The following is a 21,223-nucleotide window of genomic DNA, read 5'->3' on the forward strand; positions in this document are numbered from 1 at the left end:
AACACATTACCTGCACTACACTGCATTTGCATGATCTGTACTTCAGCTACAATTCATTGCATCCGCCAACAGTCCTTCCAGAACGTCAGTCAACCAACTGCATTTTCATTCACTTTCATGAAGTGGGGCAAATTTTCTTTTTTTCTCAATGACATGCAAATTTGTTTTTCCATAGGAAAATTGATGAGGGAGCCACCTAGCCGACAAAGAAGTGGGTCTTTTAGGTCCTTTGAGGTTAGATGCCTTTGGTGTTCGGGGACTTGTCATGGCCATAGATCTCATTGTTTGTTCGGGCCTCCCTACCGTCGCTTTGTGTAATGGACGTTGTGACGGACCCTCGAGTATAAATAAAATACTACCTGAAGGCCATATAACCAACTCGAGCGCGTCGCGTGGTTGCCGCTGCGGTGTTTACCCTCCGAAATAACCGGTATTCTGAGCCCCCCTGAAGAGAACAATAATTGCGAAACCTGTGTTGCCTTTTTATGGAAAGGAACCGTTTCTTCATTATTCCCACCAACGAGGAATTAATTAAAGATGACCCATTTGCAGTTGCAGGTACAGGAAACAGAAGCTCTCCGACAAAGAAAGGTAGGTCCATGTCTCCTTTCCCTCCCCATTGGAATGTTTGGTTGGCATTTTGGCCACTCCGCAAAACTGAAGCACAGCACGTGACTTCGTGATCTAACTATCTCCCCTCTATTCTCCAAACTCCCTCTCCTATTCCATCGCCTCCAGCACTCAGCTTTTTGCCTGCACTTCAGCGCTACAATTCCCATTATAACTTCTTTGCTTTTGTTTTGTTGCTTCTGGAGATTTTGCCAATTTCGTCAAGGATGGTGATAGAGCGTGGAACGTGCCCTTCTTCCTACGTCTCTATAAGTTTGAAGCTCAACTTGCAGGTAAGTCGGTCCTGTTTCCTATCTAAAATAAAATGAGTTTGTACATACTTTGTTTCAATGCCATCAATGACAATTCATAAATTCTCGATGAGTTCTGCTTAATGGGTAGTTTGCGAGATCACAGTTACTCCTCTTTAAGCTTGTATTGCCTTTTTGATGGACTATTGTCGGGTTTTAGTTTAGGTTATTAGTAAGCTTAACCGACCACGGAAGGCATGGACTCCATGTAACTTTCGTGCTGTTATTAGTTGAGATTATTGCCGTCTCAACCGTGAAAACGTCAAACGATCGAGTAGCTCTCTCTATAGAGTGATCCTGCCTTCTCTTCTTTGGCTATGAGTATAAGATGGGATACATTAGTTCTGTGCAAAGATGATTCAGTGACAAGCACTCAGAGATGGTTAAAGTCTCTAAGTATCATCACTTTTGCAAGTAGGGTTTAAGTAACACAAGAACTGCTCTTTCACATGAACGAGGATAAAATCAATGCATGCCACAGAAAATATGCAGAGGAGGCATGCGGATATTTTCTTTTGTGGGCTATGTGAGAGAGCCCCTTCTACACCTTGGGTTTATAAATCCTTGCTACTTCTCAAAAGATGTGGTGACCATCCTATTAGATGGGAGTAAATTTCACCCGTTAATCTTAAACCTTTTAAATTCTTGTGCAGCGCGACATTTTGTATAAGGACTTAATTAAAGAAACAATCATCGGGCTATGACCGGAGATTGGTCTCCGAGTGCACCATAGAAGGCACCATACACATAGGACCAAGTCTGAGGTTAAACTATCATTTTTCCACGAATACATTCTTGCTGGTTTATTCTGAATTGATTTTCCAATTTAAAAAGTTTAGAGAGAGAGAGAGTATCACACGATATTTGCGACTGTGGAGGGCTCCACAGAAAGATGCATGGTTGAGACTTTTGGGATGCCCTTTTCCAATTTTCTTTCTGCTTTTGTATCAGCACAACCCTTCCCCCACCTACTCACTCGTATCAAACTCTCTCAGATCTCTCCACTCCATCTGCCTTTCTTTCTTGCTTTCCACTTGTCTTAGAAAGGACTTCTCCCTTACTCTCCAACGGCCACAGAAAATTAACCCCATTCATGCATGGTTGAAATTTGGCCAGACAAACACCAAAAGAAAGAAAAATTTAGAGCGCACTTATATCAACCATCATTCAAGCTATATCTGTGTATCAAAAGAGAAGCTGAGGTCGTGATGCATGTGTGTCCATGGACTTCGGTTTATGCTTGAAAGTACGAGACTGAAAAAATTCCTCATGAACATGGAAGGGATGCACATAGCTTGCGTAGGTTTCATTAGACTGCACTATGCTAGATACTCGACCTCAATTGAGCTTGCCTTTTCAAGCTCAACATACAGTCGAGTAAATTTTCCAATGACTTTGAGACTCACTCAGTCGACTGGACTCAAGATTTTAGTCAAATCCAACTAGAGCTCGAGGTCGAGCTCCAATTGTGAAAATACATTATATATATACATATCTAATTGTGTAATTATTCATCTTTACGAGTGTATACGTAGTAAAAATATGTAAAGTATGATCACTCGATTAGCTAGGCTTATGAGCTACTCGAGTTAAATATTTTCAAGCTCATGTTGGAAATATGGGATAAATTGATGGGTGAATGAATGAGAAATTGATGCTCAAAGAACACCCTTGAGTTGGAAGTGGGAAGTGGAAAAACACTATTCCCACATCGGAAAAGAAAGAAGGCTATGGAGTGCTTTATATACAGTTACACTTATTTGAAGTGGTAACTATCATAGCACAAACTCTCTGCAACCGTTATTCCCATGTGTATTGATTTTATAACGGCAGATTTAATCGTCCGTATTGATTTTATAACGGCAGAATTAATCGTCCGTTATTCGTATTGATTTTATAACGGCAGATTTAATCGTCCGTTATTCGTATTGATTTTGTAACGACAGATTTAATCGGCCGTTATTATTCCCGAAATGCTCTCCCCTGCGTTCTATTTTATCGAAATCATTCTTCCTCTGTTTTAAAAATTCTTTGCATTTGCACTGTTTTTCGGTAATGTTCATTTTCGAGTTTGTTCAAGTTCGCCGAAAGCTTGGAAGTGCTGTGATCTCTTCTTCGCTGTCAACCGTTGTATCCTGGGAGATAGACGTTCACGAAACCTCAATCGCGTACTGGAGGGAACGAATCTGTTTTAAGGAAACTGTGTCAAACACAGGCCTCGGTATTCATTTGTATCGATTCCGACTTTGTTATTGCAATTTCGTTTCTTTACAATTATGTATTGTTTGTAATATTTATGCTAATGCCAATTTGAATTTTCTCAACAATCTTAAAACAGAATTCGTGCTTTTACAAATTCAAATGGCTACTAGTAAAGAAGTCGTGGATGTGGCTGCTGGAAACGATGGTATCGATGTAGCTGCTAACGACATCACCAAAAACTCTACCTATGCCTCAGCTGTCCAACTGCCTGGCTCATCCTCTGTTCCTTCTGCGGTTTCTGTCCACCATGGTGAGAAACCTGAAAAGTTTGACGGATCGAACTTCAAAAGGTGGCAGCAAAAGATGTTGTTTTATTTGACAACTTTGAATCTTGCGAGATTTTTGACTGAGGAAGCTCCTAAGTTATCCAATGGAGAAACGGATAAGCAAGTCTTCAATGCTGTTGAAGCATGAAATCACTCTGACTTCCTGTGTCGGAACTATGTCATGAATGGCTTACATGACTCATTGTACAATGTCTATTGTGCAAAAACGACGGCAAAGCAGTTATGGGAAGCCTTGAATCGAAAATATAAAACAAAGGATGCCGGAGCAAAGAAATTTGTTGTCGATCGATTCCTTGACTATAAGATGGTGGACTTTAAAACTGTGATCAGTCAAGTGCAAGAAATTCAAGTGATCTTGCATGAAATTGGTGAAGGAATGATCTTGAGTGAAACCTTCCAAGTGGCTGCTATTATTGAAAAGCTACCTCCGGGTGGAAGGATTTCAAGAACTATCTCAAGCATAAGCGAAAGGAAATGAACCTGGAAGAGCGATTGTTAGACTTCGAATTGAAGAAGACAATAGAGGATTTGAACGCAAAGGGTTCAATCCTACTACAGCTAAGGCAAATGTTGTGGAGCTTAGGCAAGGCCACAAGAACAAGAAGATTGCCAAGCCAAAGTTGGGACTAAAAGGAGGAGTTTCCAAGAACAAGTTTCAAGGAAAATGCTTCAACTGTGGTAAAATGGGGCATAGATCTATGGAATGCAGACTTCCAAAGAAGAAGAATTATGAGACAAATATGGGGAGTGGCATCGCTCAAGACGTGTCAAACATAAACCTTTCTGCAATGGTTTCTGAAGTAAACTTAGTTGGGTCCAATCCGAAGGAATGGTGGATTGACACCGGTGCTACTAGGCACATATGCTCCAATAAGGACATGTTCACAAATCTTGAACCAATTAATGGGAAAAAGGTTTTTATGGGAAACTCTGCCTCTTCTGCTGTCGAAGGCCAAGGGAAGGTGTTGCTGAAGATGACCTCAGGAAAAGAGCTGACTCTAAACAATGTTCTTTATGTGCCAGAAATCCGAAAGAACCTGGTTTCTAGGTCTCTGTTGAACAAGCATGGATTTCGTATGGTATTTGAGTCAGATAAAGTTATTTTGTCTAAATCCGGAATGTATGTGGGGAAGGGATATGTAACTGATGGGCTTTTTAAACTCAATGTAATGACAATTATCAATAAAGATAATAAGTCTTCCGTTTATTTGCTTGAGTCTTCCAATTTATGGCATGGTAGACTAAGACACGTTAATTATGATACATTGCGTAGATTAATTAACTTGGAACATATACCTTCATTTCAAATTGATTCAAAACATAAATGTGAAATTTGTGTTGAGGCAAAATTAACGAGATCATCATTTCAAACAATTGAAAGAAACACCGAACCCCTTGAATTAATTCATAGTGATGTTTGCGATTTGAAATTCGTACAAACGAGAGATGGTAATAAATATTTTATTACCTTTATCGATGATAACACTAAATACTGTTATGTGTATTTTCTTAAAAGCAAAGATGAAGCCTTAGAGAAATTTATTCTCTATAAGAATGAAGTTGAAAATCAACTTAATAAGAGAATTAAAAGATTGAGAAGTGATAAAGGTGGCGAGTACGAAGTACTAATTGGTGAATTCTGTGCACAACACGGAATTATACATGAAATAACTGCGCCTTACTCTCCTCAATCAAATGGTGTTGCTGAACGTAAAAATCGCACATTGAAAGAAATGATGAACGCGATATTACTAAATTCAGGTTTGCCTCAAAATATGTGGGGAGAAGCTATATTGTCAAGCAATTACCTTTTAAATAAGGTACCTCGAAAGAAAGAGGATAAAACCCCTTATGAGTTATGGAAAGGTAGGAGACCATCCTACAAACACTTACGAGTGTGGGGGTGTCTTGCAAAAGTGGCGGTTCCAACACCAAAGAAGACAAAGATAGGTCCTAAAACGGTGGACTGTATCTTTATAGGCTATGCACATAACAGTAATGCATATCGATTTCTTGTGTATGAATCTAAAATTCCAGATATACACAAGAATATGATCATGGAATCTAGGAATGCATCATTCTTTGAAAATGTATTTCCTTGTAAATCCAATGATGGATCAAGTTCATCTAAACGAAAGAATGAAACTATGAATGAAGAAAGTCACGATTCGGCTCATGAAATTCATGACTCAGATCATGAACTAGAACCAAGATGTAGCAAAAGAGCAAGAGTGGAAAAATCTTTTGGAAATGATTTTCTAACTTATTTGTTAGAAAAGAAACCATTAAATTATGCAGAAGCTGTGAATTCCTCTGAGGGACCTCTATGGAAAGAAGCAATAAAAAGTGAAGTTGATTCTATTTTGCAGAATCATACTTGGGAGCTAGTGAATCTTCCTCCTGGTTGTAAGCCTTTAAAGTCCAAATGGATTTTTAAAAAGCAGATGGCTCTGTTGATAAGTACAAAGCCAAGCTTGTGATCAAAGGATACAAACAACGAGAAGACTTAGATTACTTTGATACTTATTCTCCTGTGACGAGAATAACTTCCATTAGGATGAAACTTGCAATTGCAGCATTGCGAAATCTCGAAGTACATCAAATGGATGTAAAAACAGCTTTCCTAAATGGTGATTTGAATGAAGAAATCTACATGGAACAACCTGAGGGTTTTATAATTCCAGGACAAGAAAGGAAAGTCTGTAAATTGGTGAAATCATTGTATGGCCTAAAACAAGCACCAAAGCAGTGGCATGAAAAGTTTGATAATGCAATGATTACTAATGGTTTTAAGATCAATGAATGTGATAAATGTGTCTACATTAAAGAGACAACAAATGGCTATGTCATTTTGTGTCTTTACGTAGATGACATACTAATTGTTGGTAGTGATGATAAAATGATCAAATCTACCAAGTATATGTTGAATTCAAGATTTGACATGAAAGATATGGGACCTACTGATATGATTTTAGGAATTAAAATCACAAGAACATCGAATGTCTTATTTTAAACCGATCACACTATGTGGACAAGATTCTTGAAAAATTCAACATGAATGATTCCGTATTGCTAGAACACCATTAGACAATAGTCTTCATCTTTCCAAGAATAGAGGAGAGGGTATTTCTCAAGTAGAGTACTCTAGAGTTGTTGGAAGTCTAATGTACTTAATGAGTTGTACTAGACCAGACATTGCCTATACGGTTGGTAAATTAAGTAGATATACAAGCAATCCGAGTGCTGACCATTGGAAAGCAATAGTGAGAGTATTCAGGTACTTACGATATACTCGGAATTATGGCCTGCATTATACCAGATACTCAGCTGTTCTGGAAGGATATAGTGATGCGAACTGGATATCTGATATAAAAGACTCAAAATCTACTAGTGGATATGTATTCACACTAGCGGAGTGAGCCGTATCTTGGAAATCCCGTAAACAAACTGTATAGCCGATCCACAATGGAATCTGAATTTATAGCATTAGATAAATGTGGTGAAGAGGCTGAATGGCTACGCCATTTCTTAGAGGATATTCCAAAATGGCAAAAACCTGTGCCACCAATAAGTATACATTGTGATAGTCAATCTGCGATTGGAAGATCACAGAGTAATATGTATAATGGTAAGTCTAGACATATACGTCGTAGACATAATACCATTAGACAACTACTCTCAACAGGAATTATCTCTATTGACTACGTAAAGTCAAGGGATAATATTGCGGATCCGATAACCAAAGGGTTAAATAGAGAGTTAGTTGAGAAATCGACAAGAGGAATGGGACTGAAGCCCATGAAAGAATAAGTTGATATAAAGGAAACCCAACCTAGTTGACTGGAGATCCCAAGATCTAGGTTCAAAGGGACAACCTAATTATATAAACTTAGTGATGTCACTGTGAGGGTTATCCCTAAAACCATTCCTATATAAAATAACAGTGATATTGTAATGGAAAGGATAGCATTTTGCTTTAATGATTCTTAAGTGGAGTAAACAAATTACTCAAAATTAAGTAATCACCTATGTGAGAGAGAAGTGGGGCCGCTTCAAAGGAGAATTATTTAAGGGCTAAATTCTTTAGAAACTCTTGCAGAACCAGGTTGATGTTCATGGCCAAAACGAACATAACTATGAGAACTGAATAAACGTTTAGATGATTCCTGTGTGAAGTGTATGGTTCATTTACATAAGAAAGCTGGACAGTTCAAAGACATCATGTCTACTGGACAACTAGTAAAGTAAATATACTTTCACAAGGAAAGGTTCAAAGGGTAACATCTACCTATCCTATGCAGGTTTCAATTGTTGAACACTATCACAGAGTCAAAACTAAAATAATTTTCATTCATGTGGGGGATTGTTGGAAATATGGGATAAATTGATGGGTGAATGAATGAGAAATTGATGCTCAAAGAACACCCTTGAGTTGGAAGTGGGAAGTGGAAAAACACTATTCCCACATCGGAAAAGAAAGAAGGCTATGGAGTACTTTATATACAGTTACACTTATTTGAAGTGGTAACTATCATAGCACAAACTCTCTGCCTCGCGCGCAGGCGTGGGGGGTGCAAATCCGACGCCCGACAAGTTGAAACTTGGGCGCGAGCGCACATCTCGCATACACGATTGCAGGACCGAAAAGTGGGCCTCGCGACGAGCCCAATTTTGCCTTCTGATTTATTTTTTTCAACTCAAACTGTTACGAATTTCGTAACGTGCGGCAGATTTAATCAACCGTTATTCCCATGCGTATTGATTTTATAACGGCAGATTTAATCGTTCGTATTGATTTTATAACGGCAGAATTAATCGTCCGTTATTTCATATTGATTTTATAACGGCAGATTTAATCGTCCGTTATTCGTATTGATTTTGTAACGACAGATTTAATCGGCCGTTATTATTCCCGAAATGCTATCCCCTGCGTTCTATTTTATCGAAATCATTCTTCCTCTGTTTTAAAAATTCTTTGCATTTGCACTGTTTTTCGGTAGTGTTCATTTTCGAGTTTGTTCAAGTTCTCCGAAAGCTTGGAAGTGTCGTGATATCTTCTTCGCTGTCAACCGTTGTATCCTGGGAGACAGACGTTCACGAAACCTCAATCGCGTACTGGAGGGAACGAATCTGTTTTAAGGAAACTGTGTCAAACACAGGCCTCGGTATTCATTTGTATCGATTCCGACTTTGTTATTGCAATTTCGTTTCTTTATAATTCTGTATTGTTTGTAATATTTATGCTAATGCCGATTTGAATTTTCGCAACAGCTCAAACTCGACTCAAGTTCGATAAAGAATCGAGTCAAGATTGAGTAATTCGCGAATTGAAGTCAAATAACTTGACTAGTTTACACTTCTGCTAAGTACGAATGCATGAGTAGACATTTGTAGCCACTATCTTGGGCTAATTACAATTTGCAACCTATATTTTAAAGATCGTCTCTGTCAATTGATGTAGTATTTTGTCTAATTGAACCCTCATAATGTTTTCGTCTCAATATTATTAGCATAAAATCTTTTCCCAAATTCAATTAATTTCTCTTCTTGGTCTAATTATGGTGATAATTAGAAGGCATGACATGCGACTTATGAATATTGTCCATAAGGGAAAAACACACTGTGCTAACTTTATTTTAGACTTACCCAAGCTTGAGTTATCTTAGACACATGATGAAACAAACTTTAGATTTCGTCGTGCCTACTATCGTGCTGCAGGTATTTGACTAGGACAACTTATGTCATAAGAGGTTGATTGAAACGATTCCAAAAGTCCTAGCGACATGATATGATTGACCTCATTATTAGGGGAATGTCTGCTCCACTGTATTTGATGACCTATCTTATAATATGAAACCTATCCTATTGGATCCGCCTTGAACTTATGGATGCCGGTTGCACAGGTACGATGGTACGATGTGCTATTTTAATCAAACTCTATAATTTTACCTACCAATTCAACCATCATATTCAACAAATTACAGAAAGCGAATCACAAAATTAAGTACGTTTTGCCAATAACTATACATAAAAGTTATAAACGCCATTCGTCACAAGAAAAAACATTACAAGAGATATGAAACCCTAGTAAAATATTGGGTATACGGGTCGTGTTGCCTCTCGAGGCTAACGTGCACGTGTGTTAACGTAAATATCCTCCATTCAAAGACGGAAAAGAAATAAACCCTTAAATTTTATCTTGTTGGCAACCACTACAATGAGCAATCGTTAAGAAAAGGGGTGCTTGAATCATTCTATTTTAACTTAAATATTTAGTTGAAAAAGAAGAATTCATACAGAATATGTGAAATAGTATAACAGTTTTAACTATAATATATGCATGCGGCTCTACACATCGATTCGGAGTATATTCATGCATTGCACTCGACAAAAAATGGCTTAGTTCAGAAACGTTAGTTAGATGCCGATCGAAAGTTGCATATATCCAGTAACTGGCAGACTCCAATACTTAGTTGACCCCTTGGCATTATGATTTTGAATATCTTAGTCTCTAAATCACATGATTTACACGAACTGAAAGGTAAAATCAAGCCACGGCCAATCGATTAGGTGCTCTAGAACATGACATTAGTCTACCAATTCATGTGATACCTTTGTGAGCTTGGAGTACCATAAATGAAGGAGCATATACGATTGCAATTGATTGCAGCTAAGATCTCCAAACATAATCATGACAATAATGCGTGCATAAAATACTTATTACTTTATACTTGTTCACGGTAAAATGCAAGTATACCTTGTAAGCGTATACGAAACTGCATGCATCAAGGCGCGTGAATTTGATACAGTAGTGGTACATCAATTGAAAATCTAGTGCTGTATATTATGATATCAAGTCTTGTCCAAAGTTGTTCTTATCTTAATCTTTAGACGTTTTTGAGAAAAAACCTTAGGCAGCCAACGAGAGTTAGCCACGACATTTTTATAATAGCAAGACAAAAATATTTTGAACGTGTGGAATCGAGTTCATCTGAGTGCACTGGATGTAGATATATGGATCTTCGACTCGAGAGAACAGTACGTGGATCTATTTGATCTAACAATCTCGAGACCTTAGACCCTCCTCCCCCTTCTTCCTTATGCCAATGAATACTCAGGTAAAAGTATAGCCAAAAGCATGCAAAAGTTCTTTGCTTTCATATCGTGATGAACTCAACATGAGATGCGGAGTACTCAACTGAGCTTTACAGGCAAAAGTGTTTGATTATAAGTTGATACATGCTTGAATTAGCTTCTATGTGAATGCCACAACTAGAATGGCGAGTGTAGCGCCTCACATGTAATACTTCAAGAGAATGCATGAGACATTCATGGGGATTTCAGACACATATGAGTTGGGAACACAACTACATGTTTGGACAATCCTTCACCAGAAGCAATACAAGGGAATTATGCACTGCGAACTTTGGGACATGTTTAAAACTGGCACAGTGCAGTAAGGTAAAAAAGGTAGAAAAAGAGAGGAGAAACTTACCCGGACAATTAATGAACAAGAGATGCATAAGACCATCTGATAATTCCTGTAATGCACATAAAATCATATGTCCATCTTTCTTTTTTGATAGTTCGAGAAGAAGGTAGAGAAACAAACAAGAAGACTAGCCCGCATTACATCAAACGCATTATCATAAAAATCGGTAAAGGTAAAACAATAATGTTTCATTAAATTTTGTTGACAACACAACATAGCACAACCCAATATCTCCTACTACACTAGTGTCGCTTGAAAAACAAAGACACTCGAGCTTAAGTGGAGCAGCAAGTACCAGAGATGTTCATTGTAGATATATAATAAGATGAAACAAGAATTAATAAACCTATCTGATCAGAGCTGATTCACATTTAGTAGGTATTGATCCTTAATCTTCACAGATTCGGTGGCGTGTCACGGTAGGTGGTTATTGTAGGGAACCGCATTGTGTTGATCACCGAGGCTTTCCATTTCAGATCTGAGTCCTGGTAACTCCCAGGTAGCATTCCCATGATTGAAGCTCGCCGCGGAAGCGAAGGAAACCGCGGGCACAAACTGCGCTGGAACAGTGGCAGTCAGACCGCGGTGATACTGATTTGTGTACTCATCCTCCACGAGCGAATCCAGAAATGAAGAGAATATGTCCTCGTTATGGCAGTTATGATCAGCATAACTCTGGCCAAAGCTGTTCATCATCGTGAGTCCCTCCACATTTTGCCAGTTGTCGTTGTTGTGTGCTTGGACAACGCTGTTTTGAGGCTGCCCCAGGTGGCCGTCCACCACTTTCAGATTGTTCTCGTCGCTGGTTTCTTCCACTGGTACTGAAGGATTGGGGTAAGTTGCTTTCGATGTGAATGTTGAAGCATTATAAGTATTTTGTAAATGGGCTGCTGGTGAAGAACTAGGGTTATGGTTCGATAATGGCTTGTGATTCCGGGGATCAATTCCTTGGCTGATGAGCTTTTTGCTGAGGTGGGTGTTCCAGTAGTTCTTGATCTCGTTGTCGGTGCGGCCCGGGATTCTTCCAGCTATCAAAGACCACCTGTTCATGGTTTCAGCAACCAAGAGGTACCAAAGTATAGACATAGTCAACCTCATTGTCCAATATCTCTCGATCTTGCCGTTCTAGATCTATCGAGTAGTCTTTCCTTCGAGTTGGCATAAGAAACTTTTGTTCAACTTACTATTTCTAGCTAAATGATTTGTTTAAAATTCAGTTCGTGAAAAGAGGGCAAAATACAGGTTCTGGATTGATCCTATCTGAATTCTCACGCTAAAAGCCGTTCGGTTGGATTTGCTTCTTTACGTGTCAGTTGAAGGAAGCTACAGTGAAACCCCAGAAATGAAACAATTAGCAGAACATTGTTAAAGCTGGTGAGATTTGTCTATGCTGAAATCCCAACGTGTCATGTTACTTTGTTAACAGAACTTAGCTCAGGGTCGGGGGTACCTGTTTCCAAGCAGGCGGTGGAGGCGGAGGATGAGGTCCTCCTCATCAGGAGCAATCTGGCCTCTCTTCACGGAGGGGCGGAGGTAGTTCATCCAGCGGAGGCGGCAGCTCTTGCCGCAGCGCTGGAGGCCGGCATGCTTCGGGAGGGTCCGCCACCGTCCCTCGCCTTCCCTCCTCACGTAGCTGGCGAGAACCTCGTCTTCCTCCGGCGTCCATGGCCCTCTCTTTATCCCCACCTTGCTGCAACATGGCGTTGCTGTGCTTGTGCTGTTGCCCCTTGAAGCTGAAGCTGGACCTGGGTTTCTCATGGTCTCTCTCTCTCTCTCTCTCTCTCTCTCTCTCTCTCTCTCTCTCTCTCTCTCTCTCTCGTTGATTTCGAGATTAATTATGGGAATGGATTGGTTTGTGGATAAAGTAGGGGGAATATTAGGGTTGGTGGGAGAGATGGAGAAGCTCAGTGTCTCGTGTGTTGATTTCGAGAAGGAGGAAAGAAGTGAAGTGCAACACGACCTCAGAATAAATCATCGTAGCATTGAGTTTTAGAACACTCTTGACCTCCAATGGGGAGCCGGCACGTGGTGGTGATTGAGTTTTGGATATATGTATAATGCATCTACTCTCTTCTCTTCCTTTTGGTGGGGACGCCTCCTCCCATTTTGCTTTGTCTGCTGCTTCTGTCTTTGCATGGGGGGAGTCTGCTTCTTCTTTGTCGAGTTGGGGATTCCCCAATGTGCTGTCTCCAAATGTGCTCGCCTTTCTTTATATATATACATGAAATTCCATCGATTTAAACATTTTTTAGGTCAAGGCTCGATTTCTAGAATCCCTTGCTAACTTTATCGATCAAATCGAAAACTGTGAGCTGAAACTCGAGCGGGTGACCATTCCCAATACGAGATTATCGACAACCAACATCAAATTCGTATCGTGCGTCTTCTTCACTGTACATATCCATTCCTCGATTAATTAAAAAGTCAATCTTCGTGGGTTCATGCATGCAAAAAGTTCTTTGAGTAAACCCTGATGTTATTTCCTCGTCTAACACACCACAAATGGAAAAAGCAAACGAAAAATGGAATTCTTACTCGTAGCAGGACCTAACCGTTAAAGGTATATTGTTCTTGGAAGGACCACCTCCCTGACTTCATGGAGTCCCCCATAATTCACTGCTCGACTTTCTTAGGTACTACGATTTCGATCAAGAATTTCGCGGCCAAAATGCCAGAAGTGGGTGCTTCTTTTGGGGAGTTTGAGAGGGACATATAGTTTCCATGGAAACCAATTTCATTGTATCAGAGTAAGCTGCCATGGACTGAGCAATTATTGGTTTTTGATGGGCATGCACATGGGCCAATGGGAAAAATATATGAGGAGTTGATCAATATTAAACTCCTCCTTGCTCTTGTTTAACTTGAAAATATGGAGGTTCAGAGTGTTTTAGGACTGACTACAGCAATGTCAAACAATTGTTCAGACAGTTTCTTGGAAACAATTTGTGTACATCCAGTATCTTAACCTAATTAAACACATAAGGGAAATCCCAAATTATCGGACTTTCAATTTCGACGTGCAGAAAAATGTACATATACATGTCCGCGCGAAAGCTCAATATGTACTGTAAACGTCTTTGTTTGAGGACAAGTATACACGTAGATTATGGATTGGTTTTCTTCTGCTTCTAGGGTTTTGGCGGTCAGATGGTATCAAATATGCAATCACGTTGAGGCCGATCAATCTATCTATCGTTTAGAGGAGAACGGAGGGTGATCAGGGTATAGGCACGAAATTATTTTCTCGTGACTTGGCTATGGAAAAATCAATATGAATAGGAACCGAACTTGAGCTCGAACCAGTACATCTTATAGATGCAAAGACTCAATCGTCTCAGTAAATCGACCGTTGACGACTTGACATCCGGACTGAGTCATCCTTCTTTTATAACGCACCTAATTGGTCGTGCCTTGTGATGATTAATGACTCGCGATCAGGTCAAAGCAAGCTAACCCCAGACGAGGGTTTTTGGAACTCATCCAACAACAACAACAAAAAAAATTGGCCAGGATGCATGTCAGATAGACAATGTAATTCGCTCATTTTACCACATCAAGCGATATCACCAGGTAATATATTTGATAGATAAAGCACTCCGTCCGATTACAAGAAAAACTGGTGGAGTGGAGGGTGGTTGGCTCCTTCTTGACCCGATGATGGCGCTATCATATCATAACGAAAATAGGCCCATACAGCATGGCCCGATGCAATTGATGATATGTTCCTGCATCATCATTATTAGCTCAGAAGCTCTTCATCAAGGCTCGTTTCTGAAATAGCATTCGAATTTCAATATGCCTCCCACTTCAACTTCCAGTCCAGTCCCTTCTTACAATGTGATTGTGATAAATTAGAGACTAGGCTTCTTTGACGACCCAAATCAGTGCTGAAAATCAAAATTTCAGCAATTAGAATAATGAGAATTAGAATAATGACATTAAGCTTATTCGGTGACCCAGTTTAGGAACGACTTGAAAGACTCGATTGAGTCGAAAAAACTTGCGTAATCCAAGAAGTAAGTGAATGGGTCCGTTGATTCGTTCATATAAGAACTAAGAAGTAGTTGATGATTTGTGATCAAATATGTTGTCGATACTTACCAATCATGATTACGCTTCTGTGTTTGGTTAGGAATTAATGATATTCGGCCATCAATTTTCACTTATCACGAAACAACTTTTCATTCTTTTTTTCTTCTTCTTCTTCTTCTTTTTTTGGCATTTTCAAATATTTTTTTTCTTGCTTTATATTTTCGTGGAATGACACGTCAGCATTTATTAGCAATTGCCGCTCGTGTTAATTAGAATTTCCGTTTACTTTATTAATGAGGCAGGAAAAAGGTATATAATTTAGGGACCACATTGGCAAATAAACAAATTGAGAAAATACAAGAAATTTTTTTTTTTTGGTCATAGAGAAAAAAAAAATGAAAGATCGGTGCCTTGATCCCTACTTTTTTATTTTCAACACTTGAGATTTGTTCAGTTCTTAAGATATGTTTAGCACTTTTCACATGTTTCAATGGCATATGCAGAATCCGTCATGGCTTGATTTTCTCATCGTACTTCAAACACGAAGGATAAATTTAGTATGCCAAATAAAAGATCGAACAGTATAAACACTATCCTATTCGGCATTTGACGACGTCTTTCGGACCGAATAAACTCGAATAATTCGAGAGAAAAGTCCGATAAATTTTCCAGGCCTAGACAGCGGGATAGACCCGGTATTAGACAACTAAACTAAAACAAAAAACACACACACACACACACAAATAAAAAGAGAAAGGATGTTGAGTTTTTCCCTGCACCTCGGGAGCAACACCGTCAACGACGTTAGCAATCACCACAACTGGTCTCTCTCTTTCTTTCTAACATCTAATTCTAGATCTAAGACAGCACGATCCCCATACCAATGTGACTACTCCATTTAAGTCTCACCATAAAAATTTCACATCAGTCGTGAAAATTTTCAGATTAAAGACTGCGAAGGATCGTTACTCGGCATCCCTCGCCACTATTCATCCGAGGTAACGAGCCCCCTCACCAGAAGCCCGACCAAAGTGTTACAGATTTAGAACTCATTCACCTAATTAAGCAAGATACAAAAATTGAGATAAGGACACTAGGAGTGCCTTCACTTTTGTATAGCGCTCACTTGAACGCCATAATTTTTTTTTGGCTCACTTGAGTGCCAAAAATTTGAAAAAGTGATCACTTGAGTGCTAAATGCCATTTGGCAGCCAAAAAATCTGACGTGGCTTCGCCGGAGCTGACGTGGACAATATTTTAATGTTTTTTTAATTTTTTAATTTTTTTAGTATTTTATTTTTGCAAATTTTATTTTTAATGCCGGCGAGGGCCACCATGCCCTTGGCTGCAAAGGCCCTGGGCGAGGCCGTCGCGACCTCGCCAGCGGCAGGAGAGGCTGCGAAGGCCGTCTCGCCGGCCGCGGGCGAGGCGGACTTGCCAGATCTGGCGAAAGCCTTCACCGCCGCGGGCAAGGCCTTTGGCACCTCGCCCGTGCCAGCGAGGGTCATCGGCAACCCTCGCCAACCTTGAAAAAATAAATAAAAAGATAAAGAAAAAGAAAAAATTTAAAAATCAATAAAATAACATTAAAAAAATCCACGTCAGATGAAAAATTAATTAAAAAATCCACATCAGCTCATTTGCCAGATATGGCACTCAAGTGATCTATTTTCACCAGAAATGGCACTCAAATGATCAATTTTACTCTGATGTGGCACTCAAGTGAGCCAAAAAAAAGTTATGGCACTCAAGTGAGCGCCGTACGAAAGTTACGGCACTCCTAGTGTCCTTATCCCTACAAAAATTATTGTCGTCGGGTTCGAACTCATGAGCTTGCGTTTGGGACAGTCCGTGCACTAGGCTGCCGCCACCAGTGGTATGTGTACTAGACTTGGAAGGCATGGATGTGGTGGTCCAGATAGAGTTGTGCTTCAACCCAAAGTCACCAAATGAGCTTATGAAGAGAAGGGCCAAGAATTAGAAAAGACGATTATGTGCTGCTGACATATGCTTGAGCTAACAACGAGCTCAGCAAAAACAGCAGTAAGACCTCAAATTCTCTTAGCATCAACATGGTAACAATCGAATGGCGAACGCATCACGATCACAGACACAAACCATCATCGACAGGGACAAACGGTCGACGACACGAAGCGTTTGTATGAATTCAAACGGGGATGTTGCAGCGTAATCGTACTTGATGTACAGACATCGATGAACTCTGATTGGTCTTGGAATCAGAAGCAGTCAACCTGCATATCTTATCATCGAAGGATGGCTTCCTTAGTTAAATCTTGAAACTAAAAGACGAAACCGACGGGGAATCATAGATGAAAGAGAGAGCGAATGGGTAAAAGAATGGGGGCAGGCGCGACGAATCTCGTGGTCGTTAATGTATAACGAACGGGATGTGTGATGGCTTTCAGAATGGGAAAAAAGAATACAATTAGATGGTCCTTTTCATGGTTATTCAAACCACATGCGAGAGGTCACAGCCTACCAAATGAGGCATCTTCCATAGAAGACATCCCCCATATAGTTTTCTCCTCCTCCTCCTCCTCCTCCTCCTCCTCCTCCTTCTTCTTATTTTTCAATTTTTTTTGGTCATTTTTTTATGGTTTGTTCTGTGCATAGAAGGATACAGTGAATGTGATGTCTATCTAGAGTTGTACCCGGGTCTAAACTAAAGAAAAAGAGCAAAAAAAAAAAAAAAGAGGCTAGCGTTGGTTAGGGTGGAGCTTTCTCCCTTCCATATATATATATATATCAAGGTGGGTTAAACAGCCACGGACGGACTTGATCGGATCGACTGACTCCAAACACAAGCAGGTCTTCGGTGACCCACCCCGCGTCTCGGCCGTCCTCTCACGACCGTCGGTCACGATCCCAAAAGAGAGAGGGGGCGCCATCTCTTCGGGGTGGCGTCGGAGAGAGAGGAACGATGGGGTTTTTCCACGAGACGAATATAGCCGAGAAAATCCGCAACCCGAGCAAGAAAATGAATGAATTGGGTGGGTGCGTGTATGTTAGGGAGTGATGTAAGGGGGACGTTGATCAGGACAAATCGCGGCGTGCACGATAGGCTACTGTTCGTCTCCTAATCGATGGTTTCGGGACCAGGTCTCTCCTAAATCTATTTTAAAACCTCTGTGTGTGTTCTTTGAACTTTATTTGCTTGGCTTCATCCGGAGAATCGCTCTGGTGCCTCCAAGTGGCGCCTCCCTCGCGCCCCTCGCTACTTTCTTCGCCAATGTTTGACCCATTCTATTCTCAGAGACAAACTAGAGGGAGAGAGAGATTAAAATTTACTTATATTGAAAGTTTTGTCTTTGTTAAAATACTAAGACTTTGTCAATCGTCATCACATTCTCCTCCCCGAGGCTTTGTCTCCTTTAGGGAAAGGTGTAGTGACCCTTTTATCCTCGCAATATTCACCTTGATAAAAAGTAAAAGGCATGATACATACTTTTGGGATTCATGATTTATTAAGTCGGGACTCACGAGTTATCAATTCGGATTATATTTGGATAAAGCGAAGGAACATTAATTTGGTCCGATTCAAATTTGCTTTTTCTCGAATCGATTGTTTGCCGCGTTCTTTCTGTTGTTTTCATGAACTCATTTTCGATTCATAATAAAAACTTGATAAATATATGCGGCTGAGAAATTGCGTCACCTGATATGAAAAATACTCGAATCTTGATGACCAATGAATTTAAAAAGAAAAAAGAAATTGCATTCCAAATCCGACTTGAAATTTTGATTTTTTTTATATTAATTTTAGGGAAAATACTACCAAAAACCCCAAACTATGTCACTTGTGACAAATTTACCCTGAATTTTTTTTTGTGACACGAAAAATCCCAAACTATGCCATTTGTGATACATTTACCCCACGATACTTTGACCCATGGGCATTTTCGTCTTTTTTCTTTTTTTTTTTTTTTTTACTTCTCTCTTCCCTCCGCCGGCCATGGCGGAGGGAAGCCGGCGAGGGCCCTCGCCGGCGCTGGGCGAGGGTCGCCCTTGCCAGACGCCGGCGAGGGCGCCCTCGCTCGACTCCGACTCAAGCGAGGGCGACCCTCGCCGGCGTCGGGCGAGGGCTGCCCTCGCAACTGTTAGAAATTTAACTATAGCGGAAGACTGAAGATTCCGATTATTCATATATAAACTATAATCATGCATAATCAGAATTTTTATCAATTTGAACTCTAAGTCAATGTTTTCTGAAAAAGTGATTCCAAGGATTCGGGGCAATAAGAAGAAGTAAAAGCAAGGGCACAAATGGGAAGAACACTGAGAATCCACAAAATGACAAGCACAAACCAACACCCGAAAACATCACCCCAGCTTGGTCCTTCAATAAAAAGATAATTCAAGCACAAGCCCCTCCAACATATAAATTCCCCTGAAGAACCAGACATGGAAAAACCTGACCAAACTGCCACACCAAGAGAACCACCCTCTCTCCCTCTTTAGCACTCTCTCTCTCTCTCTCTCTCTCTCTCTCTCTCTCTCTCTCTCTCTCTCTCTACATTCGACCAAAACCAGGAAAAGACCCTGTCGAGTTCCTTCAGACCCAAGACTTGGAGCTCTGTCTTCTGAGAGCTCCCAATGGAGATCCACTTTCAGATGCAGCAGCAACATAGAGGAGACACCAACAACAACATTCCTGTGGCCAAACTGGGCAGCAAGTTGAAGCCCCGAAGCAGAGGCCACGGCAGCATCAGCAACAAGTACGTCGGGGTGCGGCAGAGGCCCTCGGGGAGGTGGGTCGCCGAGATCAAGGACACCACCCAGAAGATCAGAATGTGGCTCGGCACCTACGAGACCGCGGAAGAGGCCGCCAGGGCCTACGACCAGGCCGCTTGCCTCCTCCGCGGGTCCAACACCCGCACCAACTTCGCGACCCATGTGTCCTCCGACTCTCCCCTGGCTTCTCGCATCCGGAACCTCCTCAACAACAAGAAGGGAGGCACGAATCAACCGAGTTTCGATGCTTCTCTTTCTACAACGATGAGTACTGCTACTAATGGTACAACGACGACGGCTATTACTGCGACTAGTACTACTTACTCGTATAGTAGCACGAGCTGTAGTAGCAATAGCTGCACGGATAGTGGCAGTACTCTATCTGCGGATGACAAGATCAACTCGGAAGCCATCAAGGTTTTCAGTGAGGATGTATATAAGCCGGATTTAAGCCGCTGCAGGGACGAGTTCGAGTTGAGTTCTTCAAAATACAGTTTATCCTGGGCTCCCGAGCATGGTGGGTTCAATAGGTTCTCGTACGCGCAGGAGGTCATGGAATTGCCGAAGAGCGATAAGGCTGGTCCGGCCAATGCGTCGGACAAAATGGGGGAGTTATCAGAGTTCGACAGGATGAAAGTGGAGCGACAGATTTCCGCATCGCTGTACGCCATGAATGGGTTGCAGGAGTACATGGAGACTGTCCATGATCCATCCGAGGCTCTGTGGGATCTCCCTCCCCTGTGTTCATTGTTATACTGACCTTGCCTTTTTCATGGCTCTCGAAAAGTTTATAGAACCACCTTCTTTGTGCTAGTTGCTTTTTGATTCTTTGAAAGAAATTTTCATGTGCTCAATCTAAAAACATTTGAACACTGTAATCGGGGACGGAGTTTCTGTTCAGAATCAACAAGCTTTACGACTCCCAGCAATCTTGCCTCGTTTGAAAATCAATCTCTCTCTCTCTCTCTCTCTGTCTCTCTCTCTCTCTCTCTCTCTCTCTCTCTCTCTCTCTCACCCATCTGATGATACATTGCAGATAGACAAGAGTTACCGTAGAATGATTCCCTGTCAAACCTCATGTTGATAGGTACCAGAACACCATCGTTCGGATTCGTGGAATCAAATAATTTGGTGTCCGCCAGAATGTCCACCTTCACAGACGTGCATAATTGTCACAAATAGCATTAATTTAAGCATTTGGAGACATATTCCAAGTCCAAAGAATAGACAGCTTGTCACCCAAAATTGTGAATTCTTTAATATGAATTGGTTGCAATTTGACATCTTAACTGTCATCAAATGAATGCATCGTACCACCGATTTCACATGACAACAATTGACTTTTAGTGGAAATTGAATCTGATTGATTAAGTGGAAACTCAAATTGCTCCTCACTTTTCTGGGAAGCGCACGTATGTAACTGGAAACAACTAACAGACTACTCTCCGTCTACTGGGCATTCATGTTGTTAGCATACC

The 21,223-nt window shown here is 40.7% G+C and overlaps 2 protein-coding genes and 1 long non-coding RNA gene across 5 annotated transcripts; 2 read left to right on the plus strand and 1 right to left on the minus strand.

The window, feature by feature from the left end:
• The first annotated feature begins 614 nt into the window (after positions 1-614).
• On the plus strand, positions 615-12,527 carry LOC115674720 (uncharacterized). Of its 3 annotated transcripts, none has more exons than XR_008814236.1 (3): positions 619-902; positions 11,438-12,029; positions 12,388-12,527. It is a non-coding gene; the product is annotated as an uncharacterized LOC115674720 (long non-coding RNA). The 3 variants fall into 3 exon arrangements; XR_008814238.1 differs by lacking the exon at positions 12,388-12,527 and adding an exon at positions 12,179-12,318; XR_008814237.1 differs by lacking the exon at positions 12,388-12,527 and having other exon boundaries at positions 615-902; positions 11,438-12,173.
• Positions 11,099-12,970, minus strand: LOC115674719 (transcription repressor MYB5-like). Its single transcript, XM_056302292.1, has 2 exons — positions 12,412-12,970; positions 11,099-12,003 (listed from the first exon to the last, which is right to left on the minus strand). The coding sequence occupies exons 1-2, from the start codon at positions 12,717-12,719 to the stop codon at positions 11,376-11,378; spliced, it is 936 nt and encodes a 311-aa protein (XP_056158267.1). The 5' UTR covers positions 12,720-12,970; the 3' UTR covers positions 11,099-11,375.
• Positions 12,971-19,490: 6,520 nt separating this feature from the next.
• Positions 19,491-20,664, plus strand: LOC115674561 (ethylene-responsive transcription factor ERN1-like). The gene has a single exon (XM_030596974.2). It carries the CDS (start codon positions 19,608-19,610, stop codon positions 20,502-20,504), a length of 897 nt encoding a protein of 298 aa, XP_030452834.1. The 5' UTR covers positions 19,491-19,607; the 3' UTR covers positions 20,505-20,664.
• The last annotated feature ends 559 nt before the right edge of the window (positions 20,665-21,223 follow it).

Source organism: Syzygium oleosum, unplaced genomic scaffold (genome assembly GCF_021117445.2).
Source record: "Syzygium oleosum isolate NSW1041296 unplaced genomic scaffold, Sole_v2.1 Sole_v2.23, whole genome shotgun sequence".
Classification (NCBI taxonomy): Eukaryota; Viridiplantae; Streptophyta; class Magnoliopsida; order Myrtales; family Myrtaceae; genus Syzygium; species Syzygium oleosum.

What these genes read in the sequence shown, in the direction of transcription:
- LOC115674719 (XM_056302292.1), bottom strand. Translation starts at nt 12,719, where the DNA reads ATGAGAAACCCAGGTCCAGCTTCAGCTTCAAGGGGCAACAGCACAAGC. An exon ending in CACCGCCTGCTTGGAAACAG is followed by an intron (nt 12,004 to 12,411) that starts GTACCCCCGACC and finishes AACCATGAACAG; the next exon opens with GTGGTCTTTGATAGCTGGAA.
- LOC115674561 (XM_030596974.2), top strand. Translation starts at nt 19,608, where the DNA reads ATGGAGATCCACTTTCAGATGCAGCAGCAACATAGAGGAGACACCAAC.